Source organism: Zerene cesonia, chromosome 7, assembly GCF_012273895.1.
Source record: "Zerene cesonia ecotype Mississippi chromosome 7, Zerene_cesonia_1.1, whole genome shotgun sequence".
Lineage (NCBI taxonomy): Eukaryota > Metazoa > Arthropoda > Insecta > Lepidoptera > Pieridae > Zerene > Zerene cesonia.
In genome coordinates, this window is record NC_052108.1 from 7,578,425 (window position 1) to 7,592,225 (window position 13,801).

At 31.7% G+C, this 13,801-nt stretch overlaps 1 protein-coding gene across 1 annotated transcript in view; it reads left to right on the top strand.

The window, feature by feature from the left end:
• Window positions 1-12,384, top strand: part of LOC119828341 (prolactin-releasing peptide receptor-like) — a 55,498-nt gene extending 43,114 nt beyond the window's left edge. Inside the window, exons 2-3 of the mRNA XM_038350467.1 lie at window positions 6,114-7,520; window positions 11,709-12,384. Of these exons, the coding sequence (XP_038206395.1) occupies window positions 6,205-7,520; window positions 11,709-11,736 (1,344 nt within the window). The 5' untranslated portion in view covers window positions 6,114-6,204 and the 3' untranslated portion in view covers window positions 11,737-12,384. The remainder of the gene's footprint in view (window positions 1-6,113; window positions 7,521-11,708) is intronic.
• The last annotated feature ends 1,417 nt before the right edge of the window (window positions 12,385-13,801 follow it).

The window sequence follows — 13,801 nt, forward strand, 5'->3', positions numbered from 1 at the left end:
TCAATATAGAGTACGAGATTTAAAAGAACAAGCAGACACAGGCCCGTAGATAGTTCAAACCAGACCCAAATTTTCGTAAGGCTGATGATGATGTCATTCAACAATATAACGACTATAAGATTATATTATAGTAGATGTGTTGTTGTAGTCATTCAATCTGGGAATGAAGTGATTCAAAAGAGTTACATCAATTCCTTATATTTTGGTTAGATTTACACTGATATAATAATAAAAACGATTTGATTGTGTCCCTAAATGTTGACAGACCTTTAATTTTAGATGGGTAACCTCAAAAACCGTACAATACAAAATTATTGATAGTTTTTAAAGTTAAAACTAAGCATTTTAGAACTACTATTCTATACTAATACTAATTTGTTCTAGTGTTTACCTAAAGAAGGAAATATAATGTAAAAATTAGAGTTGTCAACTTTCATTTTTACATTTTTACACTCCATATTTTCCAAGTAAATGTGTTTCCGAAAAGTTTTTCTACCCCTAGTCATGACTAATATCTCACACAGCCTCGCCTTTGATATCGAAAATTGTCAATTTAGGCTTGTTTGAGCAAATTTACCTATACTATTCGTCTCGACGAGCTTGTACATTCTATATCAAGCGAATCACGTTTGAATATTGTAACAATTCATTTGACATAGCTGTGTTGTATCGAGTTTAGATATTGTTAGGTTTAAACTATATTGTAATAGCTTCGTGATGCTTCAGTTCAATAATAATTCAAGATTACATAATCTCGCTTCTAATCGTAGCCTTTTAAAAGTCTCACAGAACTCAACAATATATTATTGAGTATATACATACTAGTGTTATATTAGTATTGATTGACAGTTTTGTAAAAAACATTATTATTAAAAACACCAAAGGGCCATTCATTAATAAGAAACATCCCTGTGTCTTATATATAAAATTCCCGTGTCACAATTTTAGTTACCATACTCCTCCGAAACGGCTGGACCGATTCTTATGAAATGTTGTGTGGATATTGGGTATGTCTGAGAATCGGCCAACATCTACTTTTCATATGCCTTAATGATAAGAGTAAGGCAGAACAGCGTTTGCAAGTAAATAAATATAAAAGTTGCTAAATTATCTAATTAAAAGTCGAAAATTTAGGAAAATTAAAGTCGCAAATAATTACAGAACAAAATTACGTGGTACTGATAAATACGAATGGTGAAGCACTTTCAAATAAGTTAGGTAATTGTTGAATTAACAATGAATAAAACAGCTGAAGTAGAATTTATTATTTGTTTCAGTAGTACTGGAAACTTTTATTCCTACGGGTTGTTGAAAATTAATTAATTTATTAATTTATTTATTTATTTTACAGTTAACAGCTCACAGTAATAACAAGGTGTTAATACAATAAAATTATTATATTATAAATGTTACAATTCCGAAAACATTCGACGAATACCTTGACTTACCTATTACCGATTTCATCCTTGCTTAATAACAAAGATTCTATAGAAATAAAAAGTAGCCTTAGTTATTCATTATTCCATCAGCTTTCAGCGAGTGAAAATCCCATCAAACTCGATCCAGCCGTTTCAAAGGTTAGCCGGGACAAACAGACAGACAGATAACAAATTAAAAAAAATGTTTTTCGGTGCATATACCGTGTAAACATCCACATTTTGTCGTCATTATATTTTGTAAAAAGCATTTATTTACACATTACAAAGAGACACTACACTTTATAAATATATATCAAGTTGAATTAAAACAAGTATAAGAACACCGTGTTACGGTATGTCTCTGCTAAACTATTATGGAAAAAAATATTGGTATGCGTTTATTTTAGTACATCAACTGAGCTCTTACACCTCTATAGATATGTAATTTTTAACAGAACCTAGCAATTTAATTGTTAGTTTTATAGCATTGAAATGCTTTAGAAACGAGAAATTTTGATAGAATAGAAAAAAATCAATCACGAGGCGTGATTCGAATCCGCGTTTTTGCCAAACCGTAGCAACCGTTTTTCTATTCTTTCAAAATTTCACAGTAGCTAGCAATTTAATTTACTGGTTGAATCCCAATATACTTATCTACGATCTACTAATATTGAGAAGTAAGTAGAACTACAGATGTACAAAGGTCTCAGATACGCTTGAAAAATATATAAATTTTCACAAAATCCGAAGGATATATGGAGCTAAAGGTCCAGAATCAAGAAGGCGTATTTACGAAATCAGAAACCCGTCTTCAGACATTCTATAGTGGAATTATCCCTTATATCATTAGAGTACTCGCACAAATATAGGGGTTATTTCCATTACCCTATTAGTGTATGAAAAGAAATAGTTCAAGAGAAATATTTCATTGAGCAATAAAATTTACGTCTTCGAAATTATTTTTTTTATAACATCTGAATGAGATAAATGCATTGTAAATAGTTGTTATTGCCCAAAATTAATGTATGACTAATGTATAATTGGAAAAATGGGAAATCTTATAAGAAATATAAAAATCAATAATGTTTTATTATAAATAAAACCGTTGGTAATTTTATGTAATTTTACAAGCAAATGTTTACTTTCCAATGCAAATACATGTCGGGTTGCTTAGAAGATATCAATTTTGAGCACAATAAACCACTTATCCACACTAATATTATAAAGCTAAAGAGTTTGCTTGTTTAAACGCACTAATCTCAAGAACTACTGGTCCAATTTGAAAAATTATTTTAGTGTTAGATAGCCCGCTTATTAAGGAAGGCTATATGTGTATCACGGGCGAACCATGGGCGGTATATAATAGCACATTTAGGTATATTTAACATATTACTATTATGTAAGTTGTTCTATTGGATTTTGATTCATCTGCAACGGGAGGGGTTCTGGTACTGGTTCACTGATGACAGTTTTTCAAATAACCTCAAGTTATTAATTTATATATTTAAGAATGTTTGAATTATCATATCGAATATATGTTCAATACCTACATAATTTTAAACAACTAACATTCATTTCTACTACTAGTTAATTGGACCGCCTGTAGCGTGAAACAAACCATAATAAAGATTCACTAAAAAGTTCGTCCTTTGTATTTACATCTCCTTTAGTTTTATTAGGTAAGCCTTTGTGCCCGATGATATAATTACAATACACAAGTTACGTAAAAGCCTTATTACCTCATTCATTCCATGAACATTATTTGAATAAATTTTTTTTCTTTAAATGACGTTGAAAAAATAACAGATCTTTCAGGTCATAGTATTGTATGGATTTATTTAAATAATTCTTATATCATGAAGCTTAAGGGGACTACAATAAGAAAAGTGACGCACGCACACATTTATACGAATAAATAAATTAATCCAATCAACGAAACAATGGTTTTCATTTCTAATCTAGTAGATCACTATATACTTTAAGGCATTAAAAACACGCTATTAGATGGAGTAATCGCCTTAAATAAACATAAAGTTATTGTATATTACAAATTAAAAACAATATGCAGTTAAAAAGAAAGACAACACTCACAAAGATGAACTTACTCTATAACGGACGAAATCCAACCTGAAATCTAGTGCGAAACCAATTAAAGCCCATAAACTATCTAACGGAGAGCCTGCCACATGCAGTTCAGTATTTCCATCCAACAAAGTGCGCTTAATATAAATCATTTTCACTGTATTTTATCCACGATTGCTGAACACTGTAAGACCGTTTCGCTCGCTATGATTGAAAGATGTATTAAATGGTTATTACAAACGGCACGTGCTCCCTTATCCGCTTTTAACTAGCGAATGACCGTAGTTTTGCTTGTAGTTAAGTTTATTTAATATAGTTACAGTAGTAGTCTAATGCTAATCTATTAGTCGTAGATTATATGAAGAAGTAGGTGTGTAAGATTATGAGTAGCAATTTACTGGATGTTGCACTGATGACCCTTTATAACCTATTTACTGACCCCAGTATTCAAATACTATCCATATTGTGATTAATTAATTCTGATATCACATTTACATAGATGAAAATTTACATGGATTTTTTTTTTAAAGAAGAGCTTTAGAGATTGACTGATACGATTTTCTGTCTGATTTCATTAGCGACGATTCAAATCAAAAACTGTTCGACCGATTTTATATTCTTTTACCTTTAGTCGAAATAAATGGCCAAATCTCGAAGTAAATGGCCCATTGTTTATTCCGGGTTAAGCTTAGACAATCGGGATGTTGAAAACATTTCAAAGGCACGCAGGTTTCAACCTTGGTCTTCAGTCAAATTGAACCTAGGATCAATTGATGGTGCCTGTCATAATTCTAAAGCCCTTTAATTACAACTGAGTTTATCAGATATACTTACTTTACGTAACTTCGATGTGAGTTAATACTAGGGTTGCCAAATGTTAACACTCAAGTTCTGTTGCTAGAATTTCCCACTTTTAAAAATAAAGAATTGCTAGCCTTGCTTTCAATTTATGTATCGTACTATACATATTACTTTAATAGAGGGCGGTAAAATATCCTTTTTAATGTATGTTTACTATACTAGTACCATAAATAATATAGCCCAAAAAGTAGGTCATTTAATGACTTTACTCTTTTTTAAGATGTAGTTACCCTGTTCTACCTCCGATATACTCTATTTCTTCTAAAAAGTTGGCGACCCTTGTACACGCATGGGCAGATTTCGTATACTCTATATAGAAGATTAGATTTATCACTGGCCAAAATCAGTTGCGTTCCAGACATTTAATTTCCGATTTTATACAAATCGGAAATTATTATAACTGCGAGTAAAATAGACTAATACTTTTTATATAGTTTTTTCCACTAAATTCAACATCTGATGGAATCTTTAATATCAGAAGATATTTTCAAACTTTGTAGAGATTAGTAGGATAAATTTTTTTTATTAATATATAATATATTTTTAACATGTTCTAATACAGATTCATATTCCGTCACACATTTATATCTATCATGCGATCATTATTAAATTTATCCCCAAAACTAGAAAGACCTGTTAAAATAATGAGAATAATTAGTATAGTTTCATTATAACTGTAGATAGTTTTAATGCCTGTAATTTGCAATCTACACATTTCTGAATGTAGCTTTAACTCTGCAGATAGATAATTTTAACACAATACTAATTGTGTTGCTAGATTCCCATTAAAACTGTACGTAAAAATCGTTTGTTTACCGTACTGTACCAATATAATATAGCTTATAATGTTATATTGGGGCTATTTTGGTAAGTTTTCAATTTTAATACAGACTATTAAGAAAATAAGCTTAATTTAAATGCACGTAAGATTGTAGCAAATCCCATGCTACGCATATACTTGCTTTTCAATAAAATTCTCCGTAAAATTCTCTTTAAAAAAGAGATTTTCTTTTCCTCTTACAAACACTAAACTCAACATATCACAGAGTCATAACAGAATGTCTGTTAACTGTTTCAAAACGGAAAATGTTTTAACTCCAGCGTTCGAAATATAGGCATTCTAGAAGGAATTCAGCACATCCAAACTCCATACGAATATAATCTACGTTCGTTCACAATCCAATAACATACCTCTCATTGTACCATTTATTTCACGAATTTACGATACTATATGTGTTAATGTGTCCTCGTCTTGATGAGGTCATACGGGTTGTCATGGCAACAACACATGCTGTTATCGACACAACATTAGCCGCACAATACATTTAGCGAATGAAGCCCTTTTGTCCATGGAAATAAGATGTACTGTTACGCATCTATCTTATGACTAGCACAGATTGGGAAATACGTGGGCAGAATGTTAACTTTGCCAATCAGGTGTCGGTAATAAATTAAAAATGTTTTATGTGCCTTTTGTTTTATACTCCCTTTAAAGATAATTTAATTTTAATCACACTTTTTCATAGTTATTGTGAATCCGGTACTGTATAAATACTTTTAACTTGGAACAAATTATGCATTAGTTTAATATTTTTTACTACAAATTATTTTGAATACAAACTACGAATTCAGTATTTAACCGTTAGGACATAAAATATGGTAACGTCCCGTCATATAAAAATATATAGGTACAAATAATATCTGGGAATAAGTAAAACCTCTTTTCTGATATATTTTATTCTTTATTTTCAGATGGACTGGCAAGAACTTCAACAAACAGCAAGATCAAGACGATAGCGCCATTTAACCAAATTTAAAATGAGTTTGCTCTGAAACAGCTGCTATGACTTTCAACGGAACAACCTTCATGGGAGGGGTGCTTATTTTAAAAACTCTCACCGGTGAATCAGTCGAAGTGCTAGATGAGCCAAAATCGAATAGAACAACCGACATCATAGATGTAAAAATAGTCCAGGTCGCTTTCTGTATCTTATACTCTATCATCTTTGTTCTCGGTGTATTTGGAAATGTTCTCGTCTGTTATGTCGTGTTCAGGAACAAAGCTATGCAAACAGTCACAAATCTATTCATAACAAATCTGGCGCTGTCCGATATACTGCTATGTGTATTCGCTGTGCCGTTAACTCCTATGTACACATTCCTCGGACGATGGGTGTTCGGGAGATCGCTATGTCATTTGATGCCCTACGCTCAAGGGACGAGCGTATATATATCGACTCTCACTTTAACCTCAATAGCCATAGATAGATTCTTTGTTATTATCTACCCTTTCCATCCCCGTATGAAACTCAATACGTGCATATTTATAATTATTTTCATATGGGTTTTCTCTTTAGTGGTAACATGCCCGTATGGCCTGTTTATGGGAATTCAGATCACAAATAATAAAACGTATTGCGAAGAAAGCTGGCCTTCAGATAAATCTAGAAAGATCTTTGGCGTATTCACAACTGTTTTGCAGTTCTTAATTCCATTCTTAGTTATAGCTGTATGTTATACGTGTGTTAGTATAAGATTGAACGACCGTGCGAGGTCAAAACCTGGTGCTAAAAATACCAGAAGAGAAGAAGCAGACAGAGATAGGAAGAGAAGAACGAACAGAATGTTAATATCGATGGTCGCCATCTTTGGAATTTCGTGGTTACCCTTGAACTTAATTAATATTTTCAACGATTTCTACGCCCAAATGACTGAGTGGAAATATTATTACCTATCCTTTTTTCTTGCCCATTCGATGGCAATGGCATCTACGTGCTACAACCCCTTCCTATATGCTTGGTTAAATGATAATTTTAGGAAAGAATTCAAACAAGTATTGCCTTTCTTCGAATCGAGCGGCGGTGTGAGAAATAGCTATCATTCCGGCCGAATGCCAACACACAAGGCGGAAAAAATCTGCAACGGTAATGAGACTATACAAGAAACATTACTAGCATCCTCGTTCAATAGAGGGCCATCAATAAAACAAAGAATATTAGAGGGCAACGGAAGGAAAGATCCAGGCGTGGAAATCGAGAATATTCTATTGGAAGATAAAGCAACGATGTATCATACGAAATCTGATAATATTAATTTGCAGCTAATTGATGAAGAGTCGCAATTCAATGAACCAAAAGAAACGAAGCCAGCAATAAAAATGTAAGTATTTCGCCGACGAAATTACAATAATATCTGTATCTTTATGTGTATTTTTTACCCGATTAAGCGAAGCAGGATAATTTCAAGCGTAGCGTATTTATGCGTGTGACTATGTGTGTATTTCTTTGACATGCCGTGTAACTTAACATACGGGTTATGACATATGAGGTGTTGGTTTAATCGTCAGAATAGTGGTACTGACATTTTAATTTATACATTATCATAATGGCATCCACAAATGAAAAAAAAAACAAACGTCTTAATAAAATTGTCTTAAAACATTGTAACAAAACTCAATAGTTGGTAATACGGGTGGATTTCTGTTTATATAGTAACGATTATTAAATTATTTTATCATTTTAATGGTAGCTATAACATTATTTTTATTAAAATTATAAAAAGATCAAAAGTGCCGTAAGGTTTCCCTAATGAACGTTCTAAATTAAAATTTATATGGATATTTTTGTATTTTCACATTGTACATTTTCGTTTTTAATTAAAACTACCTTTTCATTGTTTGTAGTTTTGCTGGTGTTTGCGTACACCTGTGATTATATGTAACAAATAAAATCACACATGAGATATTTGTTATTTAATTTAAACGTCTAATAATACCGTACTTATAAAAAAAATATAAGCACACATTACATATATTCTCAACACAACTGAAACACAATTTCTTTTCATTTTCAAGACACGAAGCCACTACAGAAATCACGTTATTTTAAAGTAAAGCCACGACGTTTCAAAAGCAAAATCCTTTGCGCTTCAAATTGGAAGAGAAGCATCCTCCATACATTTCACATGTCCCAAACGTTGAGTCGGAAAAATTCACTAAACCTCAAGATAAACTTAGAAATAACGACTCAGAAGCAGCTGTGCAAATCTGTTAGATGTTTACACTTTCTAGTCATGTTTAACTCTACACCCGGTTTCAGTCTGATCCTATTCTTTGTGTGATTAATTGACTTTGTTTAACAGTGAGAGAATTTAGCCAATACTGTTAGTAGTTTGGCAATTGCTTTTACCCTTAGCTGAGATAATACAATTTATGTTGGTTCATCCTTTCTATCTGTATTGTTAGAAAGCAGAGCAAATAATAGCTCTTATTGTAATTAACTTTAACAATAAACAGTATAGTTACAATTCTTACTTGTTTCGGTTTGAGCTAATTGTATAAACAATTTAGCTGTTAGTAATGAAGAAATTTGATTCTTTTTGGTACAAAATAACAATGTTGTTTCTAAAGATAACAACTACGAAGAAGTTTGATAGTTATTAAAACAACTTCGTATAAATCTAGTATAACTTTGACGAATCATTGTTTATTACTTAATATTATTCAGTGTTATATTTTACTATCGATAAATAAATGTACGCAAAATTTTACATTTATTCAGTTCACAACATAAATGTTGCCAATAATATAAAAAATGGTCTAATTATATTTATTTAGTAGTTGTTCCTGGAAAACATAGATAGTAGGACTCTCTATCTGGAATAAAACACCCAAATGAATACGCCAACGCGAACCGCAAAATTAATAAAACGATCAAGTAGAAAATTGCTTATTGGAAAATTAAATGATTACGCAGATGCCGTCCAAAACGATACACCCTCTTTGAATTCTAAACAGCATTAATAAGCATAATCCGAGAGGTTTATCGTTAAGGCATTAGGAGCAAGAATAGGCACGGGTTAATTGAACTTGTTCTGGAAGTTTCTAGAACTTTCGACTGAAACTATTCGATAGTAATTCGTTATCTTAAAGTACACGTAATTCTGATACACATTACTAGAAAACTTCAATGGATATTTATTAGTACATAGCGCTTATCTAGAACAAGGGTTCACAAATAGATTTTGCTTCTCATACAGTTATTATATAGAGTTACCTATGTATACGATGGTATATAATATTCTTACTAGCTTTCAAAAGATATACAGCCCTTTGGTTCTTCTTGGTCCTTAGTTCTTTAGAGTTTTTGGGATAATAACCATTCTATGTCCTTGATAAGGTCCCAAACTATCTGTTAACAAATTTAATTCAAATATTTTCAGCGGTTTAAGCCTGAAGATAAAGCAGACAGGCAGAATGATAATATTTGCAAAGAATAATAATGTACTTTAATTTTATTAATGAAGTGATGCTAAGGATCTGTAAATTATTTCAATAGATCTAGCCCTTTAGCCACAAGATCCTACCTGAAAAATATTGACCTTGAATGGCATTCATAATACACATTATTAACAATAACATGACGCTATGATATGTGACGTCATATTCGTCCATGTTTGATCAGCTTTTAGTTAAAGTTCTTATCTACCAATACATTTGTTTTAGATAAATATTCGATGTGAAGTGGGCAACTATTATTTGATAAACATCCGATTCATTAAAGACTGGCTTTAGACCGTTGTTTTAACGGCATCATACTTAGCAACAATTAACCTGCATATTATGTACCTATGCTTTTTAGACTGTTTAGTAATCCTATCAAATCTTTTTATCCGCACTGAGGTGACTGAGAAATGAACATACTATTGGAATAGGATAGGCTAGCACTATTTCAGTAGCTTTCTAAGTATATTACATAATATGTAGCGACACATTCTTAAATACGATTTTAAGTGAGAGATGAGTATGCTTCGACGAGGAGTGGATGTTGAGGGGACTTAAACCATACTCTTCATATTGGCAAGTATATATATAGTAAAATATTCGTAAGATACAAGAGTGATCGATCGTAATTTTATAGAAGAAGTTCTATATTCGAATGTTTTTTTATGAAGGGTAGAACATGATTTAAATACAACAAGATATATAAATTATATAAAGATAGAAAACAAATATATCAGTTAATATAAAAATGATACTAAACCTATTTTTATAATAACTTTGAATTGGTTTTATGTACAAACGGACAACCGAGCTTGTGTTAATTTTTAGGACACACGCTATACAAAGGGGCGACGCTGATTTTCGTCAGGTGACGCGTCCAAAAAAATACACACATACATATTTTTACGACGGGAACAAACATTAAAGAATTAATAACCGTTTCGTGTACTAAACAATAAAATAAACAATTACAATAACCATTTTGTTAGAAATGTTTTCTCGCATAATTTCAATGTGAGAATATAAAATCCCCTTCTGAATTTCATAAGGAGTATTCCATTGGTTCTTGTTTCTCAAGACATTATTTTGCATTACGCTTCATACTTTACGATGGTGCATCTCACAGGCTCGGCTTTCGCTTTTATTTCGCAAATGTAGGAAATAAACAAAATTTCACAAAATTGAAAGTTAAGAGTGTTGCTTCTTAACTTAGTACACAATTTTTATTTCAATTTTTCTTTTAAACATTCTCTTTTGTATCAAAATATTACGAAAAACGTTTAGCGTGTGAAGTCTTTTATTAATTGAATATAAAACGAATAAAGACTTCTTATTACAGAAATAGGTAGATAAACTTTTGTCAACAGTTTGTAGGCTCTATCAATTACGCTTTGATCTATTTACACCAATGTTTTAATGGGCGACAGTTGCGCAACTCGTAGATCGATGTTTCAATTAACAAAGATCGCAAACTTCTGTCGCTATTTCACACTTAACAGGCTCTATTGACACCTGACACTTGCCCCAAGTTGTTTGCGCACAGATAAACTCTATCAAAGACCCTTAATAAAATTTATTTGATTACTTTTACGGAGTTGTTATTTGTGTCTTTGTTCGATTACGATTTTCCTCTGTAAACGTTACGTACCTGATTACGTACAGATTAGTTGATTTGCTTTTTCAATTTTTGTCCGATTGTATGCACTCATCTGCAGGCTATGGTAAATTTTCTACTCTTGCCCCTCTTGCATTTGCCCGGATTTACTAAGGAGAAAAAATCTATCGCTCCTGAATTGTGTAATTTTCTGTAGGTTCATTCCTTCCAAATATTATCTCCTACAAACATGCGATATTATAAACTTAACGTCTTCATAATACATATGTAAATAGTATAGATTAATATCGCCTTTAATTTATTTTCACACATTTTATCAAGAAAATGATAGCAGCCTACTAGGGAACTGGCCTAAATGGCTTCCCCAAATAGAATTAGGCGAACACAAAATTCAATTTATATAGACTCATTGAAGATATCCAGCACTAATTAAAATTTTATTTCGTTGCAGGAACTCGCCCTCAGAACGCAACGAATGATTGGCGGACTCTTAATATTAATATTACATTGTTAATTAAATTAAATGGTATATGAAATTGTTAAATTGTAGGTTCCTATATATTTGTAAATAACTGTTTTTAATGTTATGTAAAATCTCATTATGCTAAGCGAAATATTAAATTTTATGCGTTACTCGTTGAAGGTTGGAAGTTTATAAAGTTATTATATTATAGCTTTGTGATTGTTTTGCTTTCTGTGATAGATATAAATAAGTTTCGCTTATAGTTATTGTAATATATAGAATTTTACAGTTATTAAGATCTCTGTATTTGCAAGTTGGTATCCAAAAGGCCTATTCGTAAACACCTAGATATAAGGTTTCGTAAATCTAGTTTTAAATTATCATGTTTCTTGGATAAACTTATGAGCCCAATTTCAAATTGGATTGTCCTACTTATTATTAGTGTTTTTTATTTATAAAAATTATAATAATGTACGTAGTGTCTTTTGGAATTCTTTTAATTTTGGTTACAATCCAACTTTGAAATTTCGAGTTTATGAAGAAACAAATATAAATGTGTCTTAGATTATCTTTTAATAAGATATTTATTGTACAGTTAGGAAACGTAGCCAGACTAGGTGAAATATCAATGCTTAAATTATTGTATAAACATAACAAATGTATATGATATTGTATGTTGAATGATTGGAGATGAAATAAAAGTTGATTATTTTGCCATTTTATTTTATTTTATCGTCCAATGTTCTTTGAATATTCCATGAATTGAAGCATATTGAAGCCAATTTTATATTTGTCAATAAATATAAGAGATGAAAGTTTTGGTCAGGTGAAAGTCGGACTAGTTACACTAAGGTTTCAGTAAAAATAAGCAAAAGAACTGTTGTAAAAGAAGTTATTCAGCTGTACAATTTATGACCTTGCCAACCGTTGCTTAACTTAGAATTTTTTTCTTATTTGTTGTTATAGCTGCATCAGAATTGTTGATTTTTTTTATCTCAACTTCGTCAATGAAGCTGGTGGGTTGCCTGATGGTAAGCGCTACGACCGCCCATGAACATTTGGCGACCTTCTCTATAAATGGACCTCTGTAAATGGATTGCCGGTTTCAAACTGGTACGAAAGGATTTAGGAGAGGAATAAAGGAAAGGACTGGGAAGGGTAAGAGCCTCCGGCTCCACCACTCACCGCAACACAGCACAGCTATTTCACGTCGGTCTTCTGTGAGGGTGTGGTACTTCCCCCGTGCGAGCTAGCCCTATTCGTGCCGAGTGCTCGACTACCACATACCAAATACGCCATATCTTAAAATTTCACTTTTTCACTATCACGGTTCGAAAGATACAATCTGGTGAAAAATGGGTGGACGGATGGATAGGCAGGCAGACGAACAACGAAGTGTTAATAATTAATTGAAAAGAGTCCCGTTTTACCCTTAGAGTACGGAAACCTAAAAAGAAAAGAAAAGCTTGTAGAAACGTCGTCTTTTTCATAGGTAATCCGTAGGTATTGAAAAAATATACTTTTTCTGTTTGCTCAATTCGTGAATTTAAAGTAGCATAAAATTACAATAGCTTAAATCTATTCGTACTATAATTTACTACTAATTTGTAATTTATCTTAAATGTAACAATAATTTACGACTGTAACAAGCAAATGAGATCGTTTTTGCTACATAAACTAAATAAAGATATTTGGTTTGACGAGGATTCTTATATTAAAAGTAGATTTAAATCCAAAATTCCCCTGAATAGCGAGAGATATTGGACAAATACATTTAAAACATCTTATATAATACAATATACAAAGATATTTTTTTTCACACACTAAGTAGTTATTTTGTACAAATCCGTCCGTCCGTCTTTCCTCAATTCTCAGAAATGTGAGTGTATTCTAGCTAATTAGATGACGTTTATACTTGACTATCAAGTGACACCTCTTGGGATTAGTGTCATTAATGTGTGGGCGAATTCCTTTGTCATGTTCTCGTTTGTTTACTAATATCCTTGAGTAATTTTTATTCTAGCAAATGTTTCAATGAAAAATCAAATGCAACAATGAGCAAAGACAGAAAATTTTGTGAA